The sequence below is a fragment of the Mesoplodon bidens genome (genome assembly GCF_964165515.1).
Source record: "Mesoplodon bidens genome assembly, chromosome: 6".
Taxonomy (NCBI): Eukaryota; Metazoa; Chordata; class Mammalia; order Artiodactyla; family Ziphiidae; genus Mesoplodon; species Mesoplodon bidens.
Window position 1 is genome coordinate 113,933,581 of NC_138162.1, and position 21,656 is coordinate 113,955,236.

General features: G+C 43.0%; 1 protein-coding gene and 1 pseudogene across 2 annotated transcripts in view; both read right to left on the minus strand.

The window, feature by feature from the left end:
- The window catches only part of GALNTL6 (polypeptide N-acetylgalactosaminyltransferase like 6), a gene marked incomplete at both ends in the record, with an annotated part of 1,083,563 nt that overhangs the window by 42,592 nt on the left and 1,019,315 nt on the right, over positions 1–21,656 (minus strand). The window contains one exon of the mRNA XM_081237627.1: positions 17,528–17,749. Coding sequence (XP_081093753.1) covers positions 17,528–17,749 — 222 coding nt within the window. The remainder of the gene's footprint in view (positions 1–17,527; positions 17,750–21,656) is intronic.
- Positions 15,460–16,448, minus strand: LOC308618795 (cytochrome c oxidase subunit 5B, mitochondrial-like; annotated as a pseudogene). The gene is made up of 2 exons: positions 16,362–16,448; positions 15,460–15,897 (listed from the first exon to the last, which is right to left on the minus strand). The product of its transcript is annotated as a cytochrome c oxidase subunit 5B, mitochondrial-like (transcript).

Below are 21,656 nucleotides of genomic sequence, written 5' to 3' on the forward strand. Positions count from 1 at the left end.
GAAACTAACCAAGATTGTTTTCTTAATGTACACGTAGTCACGGCCGAGCTTTCCAGCCTTATTGCCAGTGCTTGTAACCAAGCAGCGCAGCTCAGAGGGTTCTTAAAACCAGAGAAAGCACTCTAATAAGCTGGAAGAGGCAAAGTCTGCTTTTAAATTCATAAGCAATCTTACGGTTCATTTGGAGAGGGACAGAGAGCAAGAGAGAGAAGAAAGAAAGGAGTACCTGAAAAATGGGAGACCCTTGTAATTTTCTGCTCCATGTAACCCAGATGTAGACTCGATATGAACTTGAACTTCCCCCCACCATTTGCTCATTCAGAATGTCACGGTTGGGGCTGACACTGTCAAATGAAATTGCTTTTTCCATATTCAGTTTTCCTTGTTTTATTTAGTTTGTATCTTCTGTCCAAAACGTTTGTTGAAAATTGGATCTCTTAGAGGAGAAAAAACCAGTTATCTTCAGGAGAAAAAACTTCCTCATTTCACTTTGGCATGGAACAGAATTAAGTGTCATTTGTCTCTTAGATATGGGAATTAGATATTTAATTGTCAATAACTATAGCAGACGTGGAATGATTATCTTTGGGTTATTCTGTATTCCTTTGGCTTTGAGATGGCCAGACTGTTAACACCACAACTCCAGTTACTTTAGCCATGAATTTGGATGTGCAGATACTGCGGATACCATCACCGCTGCCCGTGCAGGCAGGAAGCTTCTGTTGGTCACTTGCCATATGCCAGACCTTGAAGTAAGAGCTTTACATGCATAACTACAGTTAAGCCTCCACCAACTCTAGAACGTAGGGACTATTATTCTCATTTTACTGCTGAAGAAACTTAGAGATTAAAGTAACTCACCTGATTTGAACGTATGCCATAAATGTTGGAGCTGGAATGTGAACGAACAGAGGTGCCTGGGAGTTCGGCAGAACGCAGGGTGTGTTCTGAACTTTGAGAAACCGAGAACAACGATCATTTCCTGTTATTCTCGTATTTTTTTAATATTGATTTTTATTGGAGTACAGCTGCTTTACAATGTTGTGTGAGTTTCTGCTGTACAGCAAAGTTGATCAGCTATATGTATACATCTATCTCCTCTGTTTTGGATTTCCTTCCAATGTAGGTCACCATGGAGCACCGAATAGAGTTCCCTGTGCTATGCAGCAGGTTATTAGTTATCTATTTTATACATAGTAGTGTACATGTGTCAGTCCCAATCTCCCAATCCATCCCACCCCCCCTTCCCCCCTTGGTATTGTCTGTTCTCTGCGTCTGTGTCTCTATTTCTGCCTTGCAAACTGGTTCATCTGTACCATTTTTCTAGATTCCACATTTGTGCGTTAATATACAATATTCGTTTTTCTCTTTCTGACTTACTTCACCCTGTATGATGGTCTCTAGGTCCATCCACGTCTCTACAAATGACCCAGTTTCATTCCTTTTTATGGCTGAGTAATATTCCATTGTATATATGTGCCACATCTTTATCCGTTCGTCTGTTGACAGATTCATTGACAATTAATACTGGATGTCTTGGTACTGTTCTCAGCCATGTGCATTTCAGTTGAGGAGAGTGATTCTCTTGGGATCTGATCATTGTGAGACCCAGAAAGGATTAAGTTTCTGGGTCTTCAAAGAGGAGGGTCAGTTTCATCCATCCAGCCTTTTCCTTAGGCTGGTGCTCCTCAAACATTTCCCCAAGGACCAGGCTGATGGCAGGTGCACGTGTATCTGGGGAGCTGGCAGTCTTGGATTGAAGTACAGCATCTTCTTGAAGAATTCTTTTTGTCAAAAAACTGTTCTGTATTGTGCATTCTATTCTCTAACATGCCCATTTCGTATCAGTGTTATTTTTCTTTTTTTTTTTTTTTCTCGGTACGCAGGCCTCTCACTGCTGTGGCCTCTCCCGTTGTGGAGCACAGGCTCTGGACACGCAGGCTCAGTGGCCATGGCTCATGGGCCCAGCCGCTCTGCGGCATGTGGGATCTTCCCGGACCAGGGCACAAACCCGTGTCCCCTGCATCGGCAGGCGGATTCTCAACCACTGCGCCACTATTTTTCATACAGTATTATTTTCCTGCCAACCTTTAAGTAAACTCGATGTTGCGGGGAGCCGTGCAGTGCTTTTCCGTGTCTCTGGTGCTGCTGGGCACAGGACTGAGCACCTCCAGGCGTGTCTGTGTGCACGTGAGAAGCCTTGCCTCACACCACGCTTCACCTGTGCAATTAGGTGACTTCTGTGTCTCAGGGCTTTTCAGGTCTATAATCTTTGTCTACTTTATTTCCTCTAAATAGTATTATTTTGATCTGGATTGCTACATAGTGATTTTGGTTGTGGAGACTAGCATCTCCTATGAACATGGTGATTTTTTCCCCCATTTTTTTTTTAATACCAGTGTGGTCTCTGTTGCTATCTAGTTAAATGGTGAATAATTGGACTATATGTTTCATGTATGTTTGGAGAAGTAAGTCAATAAGAGTAAGCATTTTGAAAACATGAACTATTCTATATATTTTACTAATCATTATATGATTTCAAAAGTTAATTTTATTTTACTGATGAGAAAGAAGAAAGTTTTCTAGACAGCTAAGAACCAGTGCTCCAACTTTTAGAAATGAGAGAGAGAGAGAGAGAGAGAGAGGGAGGGAGGGATTCCGGAAGACAAAAAGGTGCCATCTGCTCATATATTTATGGCATCTTGTCTCATGTTACTCCACACCAGTTCTCAGACAAAGGTAATAAACATCCTAAATACAAAAATCTGAGTAAAATATTGTATTATTGAGGCATTATGCCATTCAAACATGATAAGTATGATGATGGTTCAATATAATGATTTTTAGCTCCAGGGTACAAATAAAATAAAATGGTGATGTCTAGCTGTGACTACAGTGTCACCAAAATGTAACTATTTCTCTATTGTTATTGCATTCCCACATTCCTTCAAAGGCCATGCATTCAAAAAAACTTATTATGAAAATTTCTATGTCCCAATCACTGATGTTTGAAAACCATCAGCATTTTGCCATACTTGTTCATCTGTTCACTTCCTAACCTCCTCCTTTTTTTGCTGGATAATTTTAAAGCAAACTCTATGTATCTTGTCATTTCACCCCAAATGGTTTAATTTTCTCCAGGAGAGAGAGAGAGAGAGAGAGACAGGGAGAAAGAGAGCAAAGAGATGGGGAGAGAGAGAGAGAGAGAGAGAGAGAGAGAAACATTTTCCTACATATCTGCAAATTAACAATAGTTAGTGTCATCAGATACCTAGCCCATATTCAAATTCCCTGATCGTCTAAAAACGCCTCTTTTCAGTTAGTCTATTCTACTTCTATTCTATTCTATTCTATTCTATTCTAGATCCAAACAAGTTCCATTTCATTGTGTGTGTTTGTTAAGCTCCACAGAGCCTTGTGAATGTCTCATAATCTAGAACAGTTCCCCGCTCCCTGTATGGACTTAGTAAAGGAATTAGGTTCTTAAATTCTAGATTTGGTTTGAGATGTTATTTACCTTTCTCTGCTACTCCCTGAATTTCTGGTGGACTGAATTTACATTTAAAAGCTTATTAAATTCATATTTGGTTTTGTTGTTGTTATTGCTGTTATTGTTTTTAAGAGACTATTTTAGACCTGGTTCTTGATTTTCCAGCTGTCACATTGTGTCTTATCAGCATGTCTGTGTGATTCACTTTTAATGAAGCTAAAATTGATCACTGGGCTTAGGTGACGGTAGCTGGATAATTTGATTGTTTTCATTCCCTATTTTGTCTAAGGGTTTAATCATCCAATGATGACTATCTCCTGAATCAGTTATGGGATTAGGGGTTGCAAAATGTTGATTTTTTGAACTCTATCTTTCTGTTTCCATTTATTACCTGAGAATGTGTATAAAAAAACTCTCAACCATGAGGGCTCTTTGGACACCCTGAAATACATATTATACTAGAATAGTGAGAAAAATGCTTCATTGTTTCCCTTTAAAATGTCTATTTTTCAGAGTAATGATTTGGTGTCCTATTAACTGCAGTGGTGTTCAGTGGACTCTATTTTGTTTCTCTCTCACCTCCCTGCCTCTTGTGAATTTACAGCTTTTTATATATTTAGTATATTTTAATTAATTGGGTCACTTTTTGGATGTTCATAGCCTCCTGCCTAAGGCAAGTGGGAACGTTCAGCTGACGCCTGTGTCCTTTTGATCAGACCCACGTCAGCTGTTAATGGCTCCTTCCCTTCATTACTTTCTGGAGCAACAAAACATCCTAGCCCACTTTTCTCTGTTTCCTGCTCCACAACTGGAATCAGCCATTTCTTCAAGGATCCTTAGTTCCACTGAGTGGAGAATCCAATTTAGAAACCGCCTTGCGAGTTAGATGTGCCAGTGAGATTGGACTGGAGTTGTTTCTAGCCCTGTTCTGTGGATGGAGCTGGAAAATTTGTATTTTATAAAGTGAGAAAAAAAATCATGATCTGCCTTGCCATTTCCAATTCAAATTTAAGATCCTAAGTGTTTATATTGTTAATTTTATATTTGGATTTCTTTTTTTTTTTTTTTTTTTTTTCTTTTTGCGGTATGCGGGCCTCTCACTCCTGTGGCCTCTCCCGTTGCGGAGCACAGGCTCCGGATGCGCAGGCCCAGCGGCCATGGCTCACGGGCCCAGCCGCTCCACGGCATATGGGATCCTCCCAGACCGGGGCACGAACCCGTATCCCCTGCATCGGCAGGCGGACTCTCAACCACTGCGCCACCAGGGAGGCCCTGGATTTCTTTTTATATTTAGATCTCTGTGGCAAACCTTTTTCTTTATAACATTAACATACTTTAAAATTTGTGTGCTTGAAAAGAATGTGAATTAAGAAGAAATGTTTCAGAGTTAAATAGGTCTACATTATTGATTTTTTAAAGTTTTTTTTACTATTATGTGTTTTTGGCTGTGCCACACGGCTCGCGGGATCCTGGTTCCCTGACCAGGGATCAAACCTGGGTTCCTGGCAATGGAAGCAGAGTCCTAGCCACTGAGCATCCAGGGAATTCCTGATTACATGGTTTAGATGATATAGAATCTTATTAATTTGGGTTTACCTATTATGTCTTGGACTGAGAGAGGTATGTTAAGCTGTCCTATTTTTGGTGTGTTTCAGTCCTTTTCTCCTTGCATTTCAAGCAATTTCTACCTTATAAAAGTTGTTTCTCTATAGGCTGCAGTCTTTGGCATTATAATGTCTTTTTTGGCTTCTTTTTACTTTTTAGGTGTTTTTGCTCCCCTGTATTCTACCAAGTTTCGTATTAAAATCTGAACTGCTGCTTTCTTATTACTTGAGTTTCCCTGGTGTATCTATGCTTATTCTTTAATCCTTAATCTTTCTGTGTCTTTTTGATTAAGGTATGTCTCATACCACAGAGAGTTAACAATTTGCTTTATTAATCAATCTGAATTTATTAAACAGATTTCTTTATATGTTTGATCTCAGCTCTGACATATCAATATATTATTTATTTACTGTATCTAGTAAATCTTTCACTATGTGATTCATTTTCTTTTCTCTTTGTAATCTTTGGTATTTCATATGGTTTGCATTTTTGTTCTACTGGTTACCTTTAATATTGTGTATAATATCTGAAGTTTCCTTTTTTTTAAGGTAATGCCTAATTCTACTCTTTTCTGAGCAGCACTGATTAGTTATAGTCTTTTCCCTTTTCTTCCTTCTCCTCCAGTGTCTAAACATATTCTTTTAATCCTAGTTAATGCCCGTGGGCATTAACTTATTAATTAAGTTCTTATTAGCAGAACTTATTCTGCTTTCCGCTTACTTTCCTTATTTGTTTGTTGCGTTATTTCTACAGTGTCAGACCATATAACATTTGCATATTCTTTTTTAAATTAATTTATTTTTAACATCTTTATTGGAGTATAATTGCTTTACAGTGGTGTGTTAGTTTCTGCTGTATAACAAAGTGAATCAGCTATACATATACATATATCCCCATATCCCCTCCCTCTTGCATCACCCTCTCTATCCCACCTCTCTTGGTGATCACAAAGCACCGAGCTGATCTCCCTGTGCTATGCAGCTGCTTCCCACTAGCTATCTATTTTACATTGGGTAGTGTATATATGTCCATGCCACTCTCTCACTTCGTCCCAGCTTACCCTTCCCCCTCCCCGTGTCCTCAAGTCCATTCTCTACATCTGCGTCTTTATTGCTGTCCTGCCCCTAGGTTCATCAGAGACATTTTTTTTTAGATTCCATATATATGTGTTAGCATACGGTATTTGTTTTTCTCTTTCTGACTTACTTCACTCTGTATGACTCTAGGACCATCCACCTCACTACAAATGACTCAATTTTGTTTCTTTTTATGGCTGAGTAATATTCCATTGTATATATGTGCCACATCTTCTTTGTCCATTCATCTGTTGATGGACACTTAGGTTGCTTCCATGTCCTGGCTATTGAAAACAGTGCTGCAATGAACATTGTGGTACATGACTCTTTTTGAATTATGTTTTCTCAGGGTATATGCCCAATAGTGGGATTGCTGGGTCATATGGTAGTTCTATTTTTAGTTTTTTAAGGAACCTCCATACTGTTCTCCATAGTGGCTGTATCAGTTTACATTCCCACCAACAGTGCAAGAGGGTTCCCTTTTCTCCACACCCTCTCCAGTCTATTGTTTGTAGACTTTTTGATGATGGCCATTCTGACCAGTGTGAGGTGATATCTCATTGTAGTTTTGATTTGCATTTCTCTGATGATTAGTGATGTTGAGCATCCTTTCGTGTGTTTGTTGGCAATCTGTATATCATCTTTAGAGAAATGTCTATTTAGATCTTCTACCCATTTTTGGATTGGGTTGTTTGTTTTTTTGATATGGAGCTGCATGAGCTGCTTGTATATTTTGCAGATTAATCCTTTGTCAGTTGCTTTGTTTGCAAATATTTTCTCCCATTCTGAGGGTTGTCTTGTTTATGGTTTCCTTTGCTGTGCAAAAGCTTTGAAGTTTCATTAGGTCCCATTTGTTTACTTTTGTTTTTATTTCCATTTTTCTAGGAGGTGGGTCACAAAGGATCTTGCTGTGATTTATGTCATAGAGTGTTCTGCCTATGTTTTCCTCTAAGAGTTTGATAGTGTCTGGCCTCAGATTTAGGTCTTTAATCCATTTTGAGTTTATTTTTGAGTATGGTGTTAGGAAGTATTCTAATTTCATTCTTTTACATGTAGCTGTCTAGTTTTCCTAGCACCACTTATTGAAGAGGCCGTCTTTTCTCTATTTATATTCTTGCCTCCTTTATCAAAGATAAACCCACGCATATATGGTCACCTTATCTCTGGGCTTTCTATCCTGTTCCATTGATCTATGTTTCTGTTTTTGTGCCAGTACCATACCCTCTTGATTACTGTAGCTTTGTATTATAGTCCGAAGTCAGGGAGCCTGATTCCTCCAGCTCCATTTTTCTTTCTCAAGATTGCTTTGGCTATTCGTGGTCTTTTGTGTTTCCATACAAATTGTGAAATTTTTTGTTCTAGTTCTGTGAAAAATGCCGTTGTTTGTTTGATAGGGATTGCATTGAATCTGTAGATTGCTTTGGGTAGTAGAGTCATTTTCACAATGTTGATTCTTCCAATCTAAGAACATGGTATATCTCTCCATCTGTTTATATCATCTTTAATTTCTTTCATCAGTGTCTTATAGTTTTCTGGCATATTCTTTTATCCTTTCAGCCAGTCTCTACCAGACCATAAGCCAAGCTAATCTAAACATCTCTTTGTTTTCTGAGACTCATTCTCTAGTAGGTTCCTCAGAAAGACTCTTGGGAAAATTAATCCCTGAGTTCTTGAATGTTTATAACTATTTTTCAGTTGGCTTTATACTTGAAGCACAGTTTGGTTGGATATAAAATCTTTGGCTCATATTTTATTTTCTGAAGCATCTTTACAATGTCATCCATTGTTTTCTGGTACAAAATGTTTGTGCTTCAAAGTCTGGCTTAGGTTTTTTTTGTTCTTTTTGTTTTTGGTTGAATGCACAAAATTGTTTTCCTTCATTTAAAAAAATACAACTGTTTTACTAGAAATGTTTGTGTTGATGGTTCTCAGTTGAATTTCTCAGCTATAGTCCCTTTAATATGTAGGTTCAAATCTTTTATTTGTCAAGGTTTTCTTAAATATAGTTTTATGTCTTTGTTGTCTTTCATTTTGTGGGGGAACATCCTTCTTTGGGAATTGATGTTAAATCTTCATTAAAAGTCTGTTGTTCCAAATCTTTGGTAGAATCTTCTATCTCTTCTTTATTTCCACTTTATTGATTTCACTCTCCTCCCTTCCACCCTTGGTTGCTCTTCCTGGCCCTCCCCGGGTGTCTATATGCTTCTTCGTTTCTTCTAATTCAGCCTTTGTTTTTGAGATTTTTTTCTTTCCTTTTCTTCTCTTTTCATTCTTGAGTTTTCAGCTCTCTTTTCATATCATCACGTTTCACATCATTCCAAGTGTCTTCTTTTTTTTTAATTAAAAAAATTTTTTGGACTATAGTTGATTTATAATGCGTTAGTTTCTGGTGTACAGCAAAGTGAATCAGTTTTACACACACACACACGCACACACACACATATATATATACACACATATGTGTGTGGGGGTATATATATATTCTTTTTCAGATTCTTTTCCATTATAGGTTATTACAAGCTATTGAATATCATTCTCTGTGTTATACAGTAGAACCTTGGTTTAGCCCTCTCATTTCTGAGCTGTTCTAATTCTGACTTGTTTGGTTCTTTCAAGCTTTGATTGTTTTTAAGCTTCTTTTAGCTCATTTAAAAATCATATGTTGCTGTTTTCATCCTCTTTGTGGCCACATTTGTGGGATGTTTTCATCATCTCTTGGAACTTTATTTGGTTCATTTAAATCTTTATCCTTGCTGTATCTTTGTATGGGGTTTTCTTGTACTCTGGTTTTATTTTCCACATACAGATTAAATGGTTCTCTTGGAAAGTTCCTCTGTAGGGCTCTCTTCTGCATTGTTACTGTGACAAATTTAAAAAAATATGGCCTCTTTATATACATGATGACTTCTCTGTCTCTCAGGGGTGAGCCTGATTCACAAAAGCTTCCTGCATCTAACTCTGTGTTGTCTGGAGTCTGAAGGTCTTTCCTTCCAGAGCAGTGAGGCTGCCTTTCCATGTGCTTGTCCACCACGTCCTGGGGTCCAGCTCAGATACCTCCTTCTCTGGTGTTAGAAGTTTAGTCTCCCTGGGATCCACAGTGTTTTGATCCAGTGATCAGCAGGTTTTGTTTTTTGTTCTTGTTGTTGTTTTAGCAAGGTTGGTGGAAGGGAAATGGAAAGAATGAGTCTCTGTCTTTCCAAAAGGGTGTGTGTCAGAGCATTTCTGAGATCCCATGGGCGGAGGCTGCTTTGGCATTGTTTGAATTCCCAGGCCCCTTACTGGTTTCCTATGGTTTTTGCACTTGTCCTCAGCTTGGAGCCTGTGAGGGAGTCTTTGAATTTCAATGGTCATTTGCAGATTTAATTGCTTTAGTTCCTATTCTGTAAAGGATCGGCTTCTTTTGGGGGTGGATGTTTGTTGATTCCTGAGTTGCAGCTCATAGCACTGTCCACACTCTCCTTTTTCTTTCCTACCAACCCCTCATCCCCAGTGATCCCACACAAGACCTGCTGCTGCCTGGTGTATAGGTAACACTAACCCTACTCTGGGATTCCTGGGGGTTCCTTGTCACCAGTTTTATGTAAGATGTTATCCATGTTGTGTGTGTTTTTTCTTTTGCTATACTATATGTTTTGTCTGGCTTTTATGATTGAACAAAACCATGCTGCGGCCATATATTTAGCATCGGAAATCCCAGTATATTTTTAAAACAAGAATATTGTAGAAAATTTAGCATTTTATTTCCGGCATCACACCATATGGTTTTTCATTATTTCCAGCAGAATGGCAGTATTTGAATGTTAGGATCTGGAACAAAATTATTTGCTGCCTACTGGTATGCAATTCTGGCAAAAAAGTGTGGGCAAAGAGGGTTGATGTGTGTAACTGGTTCTGCATGATTTGGGTCTAGAACAAAACTAAGAAAAACTGACTTGTCCTTCCTGTTTTAGGGATGGTCTAGAAAATTAAGCTCCTCCTGAGATTATCTTGTCATGTTAATTTCTCTTTGTAATGGGCCTAACGGATTGGCAACGTTTTTCAGAAACTGAACAACTAACAGACTTCACATGGGCAATAGAAACTCAAGAGAAAAAGCCTTGCATGTGGCTGTGAAAGGGAAAGACCTAAGAGCTTGTTTGTTGTTGATGGGACAGAAACAGTGTTTTGGAAATCTAAAGGTGGTCAAAGGAAATTCCTGTATTTCTTAAAATTAATAAGAAATCTAATCAAGTGGATCAAAAGCATAAAGAGATAGTTGGAGAGAAAACAAAACGTGGAGAAAGAATGGTGGCTTCAGGGGAGGCCAGGACCACTGATTTTTCCCATCTGTCAGTCCATGTAAGAGACAGTTACGTTTCAGGCCACTCACAAAATCTAAGACTGACTGATGACCTTTAAGCTGTGAATGGAAGGGACAACTTATGTCTAAGCGGTGCAGTAACTGTGTGTCCCAGAGTTTGGAACAGGGCCAGCCAAGACCTACTGCTGACAGACAGCTCAACACGTAGCGAGGACACTTGGAGGAATATTTGCTCTTGTTCTTAACTACTGTTTGCCTGCAAATGAAGAAACCAGTTCCAAGCCCAATGATGCATCCTGGCATCTGTCTGAATCTCTTAGCATGACTCCCAGGATCTTCTCACTATTATTCCAGGACCCCAAGAATCTTGCCCATATTTTTGCTGTGTTTTTTCTTGTCCTCCACCAACCTGTGGATGGTCACTAGACTTTGAAGTTGAGGGCAGTTGCCCCTAAAGGGACCACTCTGAACTCTCCCAGAAGCCAGCTGGGCTCTTTGTAAAAGAATGGGTGGGGTGGGGATATTCTTATGTCCATGGCTGGAAAAATTATATTGAATTTTTCCACCAATGCTGACTCTCTGTGGCTGTGCATTGGAAATCCTACTTTAATAGCTGAGTGATCCTCAAATTCTATTAATTCTGTGTCATTGTTGAAATTAGAAAGGTACCAGTTATTAAAAATTAAACACTAGAATGAATTCATGATTGGGCTAACATACACTTAAAATTTCCTTTACTCCTGTCATGTGAAACCCCAAAGGTATGTATTTATGTATATAAACATATGTCAGTATGAATACATACACATTGTAAGGAAGAACAAAATAGAAAAAGATAGAAAGTTTTTGGCATATATATGTGTGTGTGTGTGTGTGTGTATGTGCAAAAAAATCTTTTAGTTCTGAAACACCTCTGATTCTATTAGGACATGGGTCAAATTGCTACTTTTGAGACATTAAGATGTCCAGTTTGCTCAGCTGGGGATATGAAATTAAAATCACGTTTAGTGTTGAAGACAACACTAAGTTTGTCTTCAACTCTCTCAGCTGTTGAGAACTCAGAAAAAACATAGTGGAAGCTCAAAGGATAATGCAATTCTTTATGTAGTCTTACCTTTTTCTCAACCTGCTTGTGGAGCTCCAGAGAGATGAATTAGCATAGTGTACCAGCCTTGTCTCTGCCTGAGAAAGTAAATGACAGATCAAGTCTCGTGCACTCAGAGAATGACAAATCATCTCTGAACGGCTGCTCCATTTACAGGTGTGGTTTAGCCAGAGAGCGGCCGAAGGACAGCGATGGTCCCAGCATGCTTGCCAGGGAAGCAGCAAGACGTGTCCTCTGTGGGTTCCCCAGTTGCCAGTCGAGGCTGTTGGGGGGGAGACGGGAAAGGGGGCCATTGCTCTCCCAAGAAAAGGAGCCAGAGCCTGCTTTTCCCTCTGTGTTACCCAGTAGCCACCCTGGTGTAGAATTTGTTTGAAAGAGACAGAATCACACCGTCAGATGGCCTTTCAGATAATGTGCCTCCTAGTATCAAACTTCCTTTCCTGGAAGCCCATACGGAGAAATCTGAAAGGCCTCGTGCCCCGTGAAAACATCAGAAGGAAGAGAGCCAGTGAAAAGAAGTCAAGAGCAGCTGAAGCCGAGGAGGTGAGCTGGGATGATTCCGGGGGCCTGTCTTTGTGAAGATGCGGCAATTCAGGGTGACGTGACTCTTGAGCAAGGGGTTTAAATAGCAGCAGAAGGAGTTCAGCACTAAAATGAATTTTTAAAATAAAGATTTTCCAAAAGTTTTGCAGTGGCGAGATGACAAACGGATGCGTCAAGATTGGCACATTGAGGCCGGCAAGCAGACACCTTGGTCAGGAAAGACATGCCTGTCTATTTTACATCTTTTATTCCCTCTTACACACGAAGATGTGGGATTCTGCAGAACTCCACTTTTTGGACTATAAAGGAGTGCTATAAATGGCTATCACGAATTCATGAATTCTAAGGAGGGGAAGGAGGAAGAAGGCAAAAAATAATCGGAAATTCTGTTTCGTTCATTTAGCATCTTAACACAAAAAGACACACTCCCTCTGTGCCTGGTTTAAGAACAGTTTTCTGCTTTAAACCTGTTCTTACCCCGGTTTCTTCTCCAACACAACACTGCGGAAAGCGCATTGCTTCTACGTGAATAGCACCAAGGGATGCTCGACTTATTCCATGGCTCAAAATCCCCTTTATTCTCTCGGGGCCCCTCACCTCCCCACTCCACCCACTACCCTGGCGACCAGAGGACGGAATGACGCCTCCGTCAGAGGTGACTTTAATCTCTTTTTGCCTTTGAAGTATGAAGGTGGCATGGAGAGATTGGAAGTTGCTGGCATGGAGGATTTTCAGTTTTGGAGGTTCTCCTTTGCCTTAAGACGTCAGAAGAGAATATTTCATATCTTGTTGGACTGTGACATGGACCGTGGACCTGGCAGTCCCTTGGTATCACTCACCTGAGATTCATTACTCACACTGTCTTCCCGGCCAGGCTTTCCAGAGAGGCAGCCTCTGGATGGCCGGCCAGGGAGTGGTGTGGAGACCCTTCCCCGTGCGGGAACCAGAGCTTGGCCTGCCCATGGGGGCCTCTGGGCAGAGCTGTGAAGGCAGGGGGGGTGACGGAGCCAGAATCCTCCGTTCCTTCATCATTCACTCAATAAGCATTTATTGAGTACCCGCTATATGCCAAGCCCTGTTTCTAGCGGCTGAAAGGCAGTAGTAACTCAACAAATCAACAGAACCCTATGTCCTGGAGCTGGCTTTCTAGGTCGGTGAGAAACACGACAAATACGTAGATGGCACAGCTTGTGCTGTAGCGAGGGATGCTGATGAGAAGGAGAGGGCGGGGGAGGGGCGCTGGGAGCGGATGAGGATGGGCGGCCCCGTGTGCACGGCTGCACACGACGGAGGGGACAGCGGGGAGGGTCTTCCGCGAAGACAGTGCTTTTTGAGAAAGGGAGTGAGGGAAGAGCCTTGGGATCGAAGCAGGAGGAACAGCAAGTGACGAGGCCCTGAGGTGGGCTTGTGCCTGGCCTGACGGGGAGCAGCGCTGAGGCCAGTGTCCCTGGAAAAAGGAAGCCGAGGGCTAACAGTAAGAGATGAGGTCAGAGGGGACGCCACAGGGGCAGGTCGTTCAGGGCGCAGGTGAGGACTTTGACTTTGACCCCGAGAGAGCTGGTAGCTGTTGAAAGGTTCTGAGTGAGGCAGTGGCCTGATCTCCTGTTTCAAGTGGAGAATGAGCTAAGGGGTGGGGGGTGGGGCGGGGAAGCTGACGGATGAGTTAGGAGACACACACGACAACCAGCTGAATCTGTCAGGGAGATGAGTAGCAGTTTAGAGGCTGTGTATGGTCTGTAACACATCCTTTCCAAGCTGGGTGCCAACGAGCAGAGCCCAAGATTGCCTAAGCACTTGATTGTTTCCCCAGAATCAGGCTGGCACAGAGGAGCAGGTGGGAAACTGTTCCAAGTACAAGTGCATGAAACAGCACGTTCCCCTGCTTCCTGGCACAGCGCTCCTGTAAAGGAGCCTTGTGTTTTCATTGCTGGAGGTTTGTGGTTCCTTCCTACCACCGCTTTTAAAGAACCACACAGTCTTCCTTTCCCTTTTCACTCTCTTATCAAAACAGCAAGTGACCTATGACATTTATGTAGGAGCTTGTCACATTCGAGCCATTAATTTAAAGTTTATAGGAAACGAAACAGTCCTTTTATATACTAGATTGGATCCTGCAGCAGAAAAGTCACATTAGTTAAAAAAACAAACAAAGAAAAAGAACTGTGAAATCTGACTGAAGTCTGTAGCCGAGTTAATAGTATTGTACCGATACTTATTACTTAGTTTAAATGTGCTATGGTTAAACGTATGGTGGCAAATGTAAGATGTTATTAACATTAGAAGAAATGGGTGAAAGGTGTATGTCAACTTTCTGTGCCTTCTTTGCAACTTTTCTGTATGTTTAAAATTATTCCAAAATAAAAAATTAATAAACAAAAGCTCTTTTTAGAGGGCCAAGGAATACACGAGTGAAACTTTGAATTTTTTTAGAGATAAAATGGTCCACAGGTATATTCTGCACATTTAGCAATTTTTATCCACCATTAAGAAGTAGGTTATTACCCAATATATAGTTAGAAAATGGTCTTTCCTGTTCATCATTTCATGTAGATTAAGCTGCACTTCAAATACTTCATCTGCCTCCTGCATTAAATGTCCAGGCGTCACTTTTACTCTCAGGGATCTCCCCTGCTTGGGAAATAGATATTTTTCAATGCACTTTACCAGCCCAAACCCTGTCACGTGCCGAGTCCGCTTCCTTCTGCCTTCCTCCCACGTCTCGTCTTCATCCTTGCCGAGAACCACCCCTTCGCTGAGCAAATGTAACTGAGTGTAACTGGCGCTTGAACTACTTTGCCGTTTTCTTCTTTCCCTAAACCTAAAGGTGACCTTACTTTGCTTGCTGTTCTGAAGCTTTGGGGAAAGAAATTTGCCATTATATTAGAAGAAAATCTGATCTTCTCAGTGTCTGATTGTTTAAACCAAGGATGATGAACTCAAATGTCTCTAGGGCCCAGGCAAACCACGTAAAGAGGTGAGGTAGTCAAGAGTAGTAGGTGAAAAACTGGCATCACCCACTGGCCATAAGATGGTTCTTATTATTCCTGGAAAGTTATGTCTTTTCTAGAACCTCAGGGAAATTTTGAATCTGTTTCCATGCAAGATGCTTTTTCCCCCCGCAAGATGCTTTATAAATGCAGGTTATGGTTTAGTCAGGCAACGAGGGCAAATGCGACCAGTTGTAGTTTAGATAGTAGCCAGGTCGGAATAAACATTACGTTTCCACATACGGAAAAGACTGATGAGAATTTAACCTCGTCCGGAATCACACAGTGATCCTGGCAGGTCTTGGAGAGTTTTCTTTTCTTTTGTTTAATTCATGGGAGGAGGAGCCAATGCAATGGCTAGTCTTTACTGCAAAGAAGAAACTTGACACCCCATTTTGAGGGAGCTAGTGCAGGGGCTCCGTGGGCCAGCTGGTAGGGCACCAGCTTGTAATGGGTTCCACAGCGAGGGCCTCGCTGGGCCTCGCCTTTGTGCAGCCAGAGCCAGATAACAGCACTGATGCCTTCTTCACACTTGCGGCCCACCATGCGCTTCCTGGTGAGGAAGCGGACTAAGTGAGGGTCTTCCTTAGTACCTGAGGCTGCGTTCGGGCCGAGCGTGTGGTATGGGTCCAGACCGTCGCGTGCAGGCAGCATGACCTCCCTCGGCAGCCCAGGCCCTGCTCATCCGCAGTAGGAGCACCACCTCCAGACGCCATAGGGCGCACCACGGAGACTCCCCTGGGACCGCGGGCGCGCAGGGCCTGCGCGGCCAGCGCTCCAGCCCGGCGGAGCTACCTTGAAGCCATCAGGCCAGCTACCAACACCCGCGCCTCCGGGAGCTGGCTGCGGAGGCAGCTGGGGCTTGGCGGGCGGGGCTTCTTTCTCCTCCGCGCGCTCGACTCCGCGGGGTGGGGGTGGGGGTGGGGGTGGGGGGGCGCGCGGGCTCTTGGAGAGTTTCCTACTGAGTCACTAAGGCGGGACTGTTTCTAGATTATTAGGGAAAGACGGCAGACATAACCTTAACCCAAAAACTCGAGGAAGAAACTCACCTGCTTCTTGCGTAACAAATTCTTATGTCTTACAGCACCTTGGACTAAGAAAGTTCTCTCTGGGGTCTACTTTAAATTGCTGCTGCTGTAAATTAAGCCCCTGGGAGATAACAAAAACGAATACCAGCAGAGTAATATTACTAATCTTCCAGGGACGCTTTAATGAAATCTTTAAGATGCAAAGGATCAGAGACTAAATTACTCGCTGAAACACCCAACATCAGGACCACGTGCATATACAAAAAAATAGAAGGAGATGAAGCCTTGGTGCTAGCCTTGGCTCTATCCTTCATGCCCGAGGTACCCCAGGTCAAGCAGAGGACCACCTCTCTACGGGCCCCTCAGCAAAACAAGCAGCGCACGTGTAACCTGCTGAATGCGTTTTCTGCCCGGAGCCAGGACAGCTCACCCAAGGACGCGGCCCCAGCGCGCGGGCCTCCCCTGCCACGCCCGGGGGCCACCTGTTTTCAGAACTCTGCCAAGCCACAGACACTCACCGGGCAAGCGCCTGTTCTCCCCACACCACAAAGTCAAGGTCGACGATGGGAAGGCTCCTGCACGACGCGAGCCAGTCCGCTCCTGAGCGTGGGGATGACGCTAACATCCCTCCCACCCGCCCCCGCCCCCGCCCCCCCCCCAAGCCCCCTGCTACGAGCAGATTAAATTGCAGGCTAAATTCACCTCGTGCAATTTGAGTCCTTGCTCCAGCACACCCTCTCCTAAGAGGAAAAGGCCACAGTAACAAGACTGAACAGAACTGGGCCCAGCACAAAAGTCCTTTATAGGCCAAAATATAGATGCTTTAAATTAGGCAGCTGGGGCCTTTCAGCTCTTTCCATTTTAGATCATGAAGTAAAATTTAAAAGAAGCGCTCAGAGGTGGAAAGGTTGGTGCTTATTTAAGGAACCCAAGAGGTCCTACTCGTGCCACAGTTCAGGGTATTGTGGAAAAGCGCATCTTCTTGATTCTGCATCACACACCTGGTTAGGAAAGCCGCCAAGCCCCATTGGGGCACCTCGTCCTTGCACACGCCCATAGCAACCAGGCTGCGTGCGCGGCGGACAGGGAGGGATTTTATCGTGGACATCGGGTCACATTTATGTACACAGGAGCACGACAGATATTTTCATTCTCTGTAAGCTCTTAGGGCAATTTCACTAATCTCAAATAAATAGTTTCCAGGTGCATTTTTAAAAAATCAATTTGGGGAGTCAACAGTGGCCAGGGGCTCCAGGGGTGAGCTGAATGCCCTTCCCCAGCAATTCCTACAGAGGACGTATATTTATCCGAGATTATTTCAGCTGACCCTGGCCACAGGGCAAGGGAGCTGAGGGTTTCAGCAGCCCACTCCCACCCCCAGGGGGCGCCTCACCTCCCCCCAGGCTGCGGGTAGGGGCTCCACTGGAGGGTAGTACTTGGGCACGTCCCAGGCCACTGCCGCCATGAACCACTTGAAGTCCTTGCACTTGAGCTGTCTGCGCAGCTCCTTCTGCGCGGAGAGGTCCCCTGTGGACAGGTGCCGGTACTCCGGGCGCCGCTGGTAAATGTACTCGGCAAACTCATCCATCCAGGTCTCCGCCACCCGCTTCAGGTTCTGTGCAGCAGAAAAGAGGGTCAGTTATTGGCTTGTGCCCACAAAGGTGGATTTTAGTTGCCCTCCAAATGGACAAAAAAAAAGAAAAGAAATCAGACAACCTCAGGCAGCTCTAGTTAGGAGTTTTCCTAACTGCGAGGGGTGTGAGATGATTAGCCCGAGGCCTTGCACACATTTCTGCTTCTGGCATGGGGTCCAAGTGCCAATTAGAGAATTCATCAGAGCCAGTAAAAAAAAAAAAACAACCCAGCTTGCAATCCTCTCCGCTTTCTCGTCCCTCCTGTTATTTCACGGTGACACATTCTTTGTTTTTCACGTAGAACTACAGGAGCTGGGCCTGGAGATGATGACATTGCTCTTAGGTATCAAATTGCTTAAACCCTTTCAAGGGACAGCGAGAGATCTTGGAAAGAATGAGGACAAACAAGCTGTTATTCTCCCAGTTACAGCGAGAGCCCAGTATTACTAAGCTCAAGACTTCGTGTTCTGGTGAGAGAGCCCAGTATTACTAAGCTCAAGACTTTGTGTTCTGGTGAGAGAGCCCAGTATTACTAAGCTCAAGACTTTGCGTTCTGGTGAGAGAGCCCAGTATTACTAAGCTCAAGACTTTGTGTTCTGGTGAGAGAGCCCAGTATTACTAAGCTCAAGACTTTGTGTTCTGGTGATGCTTTGTGCCACCGGATGCCCAGGAGAATTTAGTAATTCACTACACAGTCAAGTTGGGCTAAGGAAGCACCAGGGGGCCAGTCTTCTCTGCAGATGGAGCCATGGGGGGAGGGAGCAGGGAGACACGCACACTCCTTAGGGGCAGGGAGTGTGGGTGTTCAGGGTAGGAAGCTCAGCCCTTTCCCCAGTTTTGAGACTGAGCTAGTAACTTACACTCTCTGGGCCTCAGATTCCTCGCCTGAAGAAGGAACATAGCAGTATGTCCCTCCGTCAGGGGAGTGGTTGTAAGGTTAAGTAAAGTAACACCTGTCAGTGGCTTCGACTAGTACCTGGCTCACAATAGGCACTATGGCTATTAGAGCCACTGTACCTAGTAGAATAATAATAGCGCAGCATTGGAAGACAGAACGCCTGGGTGTTGGGCTTGGCCGTGGGTGAAATGACTTGTCCTGTGGTCTTGGAGAAGGGCCGAGGCTGCCATGAGGTGTTCTCTGACACTCCTTCACCCCTTGGTGCTGAGTGGTAGAGAGAACACTGCCATGTCTGGAGCATCAGTTCTGATACTCCGCCAGCATCATAGGCGGGTGTCCCACAGGCTCTAGTTCTTGTTGTTTTGTGTTCAAATTCCTTATTTTAAGCCCCCAGCTGGTGTGAATATTGACCCTTTCCAGCCTCTCCCTTGCACTTAGAAGGTAAAATGAGCAGAATGGCTGGGAACTCGAATAAGACCCAGATACACCCAGATACAAGTGACTAAAGTAAAAATTAGGGATGTTTAGGAAAATTGCTTTGTCTTAAAAATTGCTACGGAATCCTAAATAGGGCCTGAAACTGTGCCTAGAGGTCCGCTGGATTTGAAGACAGAGTCTCCAGATACCCTATTCCTAGTGGAATTGTACCCTTTTCTTTTTTCCCCATCCCCCCTACCTCCAGCGTCCCCGGGGGGCCTCTCCCACCTCATCCCCCATGGACTCCTTGGTTAGCACGTGTAGGGCTCAGTTAATCAGCAAGATGCAGAGAAGACACAGTGCCATGAAGACTACTCTGATTTCTTGGTTGCCTCTGTGTTCCTTCCTTTCAAAGCTTCCTGACGTGGAGAGTGTAAGGCTTGTTCTCTGAGGGGTTATTATTATTTGCTATCACTGTGCTGTCTGCCATCCCACTGGCATTGCCTGGCCCAGAACACCTTCTTTTCCCTGACTCCAGTTTGCTTTGACAGATGATCAGAGTCGACGTTGTTTTGTTATAGTCTAGCCCTCGCCACAGACTCTGAGCTGTCCCCACTTGTTTGGAGAAAGAAAAGGAAACGTGATATTTGGAGGTTCCTGCTCTGTCCTGGCACCAGGTACCACATGCACACGTAACGTCCAAGTATGAGGCTTCAGTATCACTTTGCCGTTTACCTTTCACTCTGACAAATGTTCGGGATGAAATGCGCTCTGTTATCATTTGTCCTTGGACAGACAGTTTTTATGGTTAGCAACAAGGCTCAAAGATAGAATGGAGAAAAAGCTGGTTGATAATAGTAAAACTTTATTTGTATTCAAATTAGATTTTTGGCTGTAGTTTCAACCTTTCTCCTATATTCCAATTATTAGGTAAAGTGAAAATATTTAATTTTCACCTACTTTGTGCTTCTCTCATAAACAAAAATGAATAAAAGTAAGAAAATAGCAAAAAGCAGAGGCAAAGAGCAGAGGTAAATTACCCAGGAATAATGAGGAAGTGATTTATAAAGTGGAGACATGCCTTAACATTTTTGATAGCTTGCAAGAAAGATTTGTCACTAAGAAATCTATTTGACTTGGGTAAATAAGCACTTTTAGACTATAAATGCTGTGAAGTTAGGGATAGATAGTGTTTTGGGTTTTGTTTTAAATTAAAAGGCCCTAGCACATGTGTGTGCTCATCTGGGCATGCTAATTGTGGAGTTAAGAAAAGACCATTTATAAAATGAATATGAAGAAATTCCTAGCGGGTGCATGTATCTATTGATAAAGGCACTGAAATAAAAACAGTATTTTAAAAAGCACTGTTGCTAGAGGGTAGATATTTGTTGCTTTGGGTTTTTGAAATAGAAATAATAATTATTGTGAAAACTCAAAGAGGAACTGACCAGTTCAGATGCGTTCAATTGGAAATGGCTGCAAGGGTCAGGATGATTGTTTGCCAGAATAAATGACATGAATAAGTGAAAGAGGAGGGAGATGGCAAGTTGGAAGATTGTCAGCAACCTCAGGGAAGCTGCAGGGTAGTTAACCTGGGAACCAGGCAGGTAGCTTTTGCCTTACCACGTCCTGTTCAAGTCGAAATACTTGACTGGAGGTTAGGTTTGCTGATTTCCCAGACACTCCAAAGAAAGGAGGAAGATCATGGACATACTCCAGGGATAATGAATGTCAAATCATCGAGCCCTTTTGTGGTAGCTTTCAGGAGATGGGGAAAGAGAACCGGCACAATAATTGCAAAAACTAATTGCCAGTGTCTCTCCAGCAAGGAGTGTTACATGAACATTTTGACATACATATGAGTCCTGACCATTTTAATGTTCTGATGACTCATCAGACATCCTCCACTGCAGATGCTCTGTTCTCTGAATGGAGTTTCCGCCAGGAGGAAACTTTCTGAAGTGTCAATTATTATAGTCAAGGGACAGTCTAGAGCAGTCCAGGTGACTGGCCAAATAATACCATTCTGAAGGCATTGTTCCAGAAATAACAATACACTATGTGAATCTGCCACTGTCATTATGTATCAGTACTTAGTTTTGGGGAAACCATTGGAACCTCAGCTGAGAGGTCATAAGCAGTTGCAAGAAGCATTTCATTGGTCTTTCATAGATTGTAGAATAAACCCACCCACTGCAGGAAATAGAACAATCACATATGGGAACACATGTATCTATACACTCAAATACATGGAGGTGACGGGGTAGGAGCAAAGCAGTACTTCTCACTTAAACGTTCATCGCTGGGTGCACGGGGACAGAATCGTGAAACTGACATCCCAATAACACATTTTGCCTGAGATGGTAACAAAGAGAAAAGGAAATCAATCTGAGTTGGCCCATCTCTGCTGAGATTGAATAAACATTGGTGATGGTGCTAAGATGTTAAAAATTAGTTATGAAGAGAAAAGAAAGAAGGAAGCATGGACACTGGGAGATCTGTTCATGCAATCATTGTTTCCCAAGCTATCAGGACTTGGGGATAAAAGTTGCCTTATATATGTGGAGCTGGGC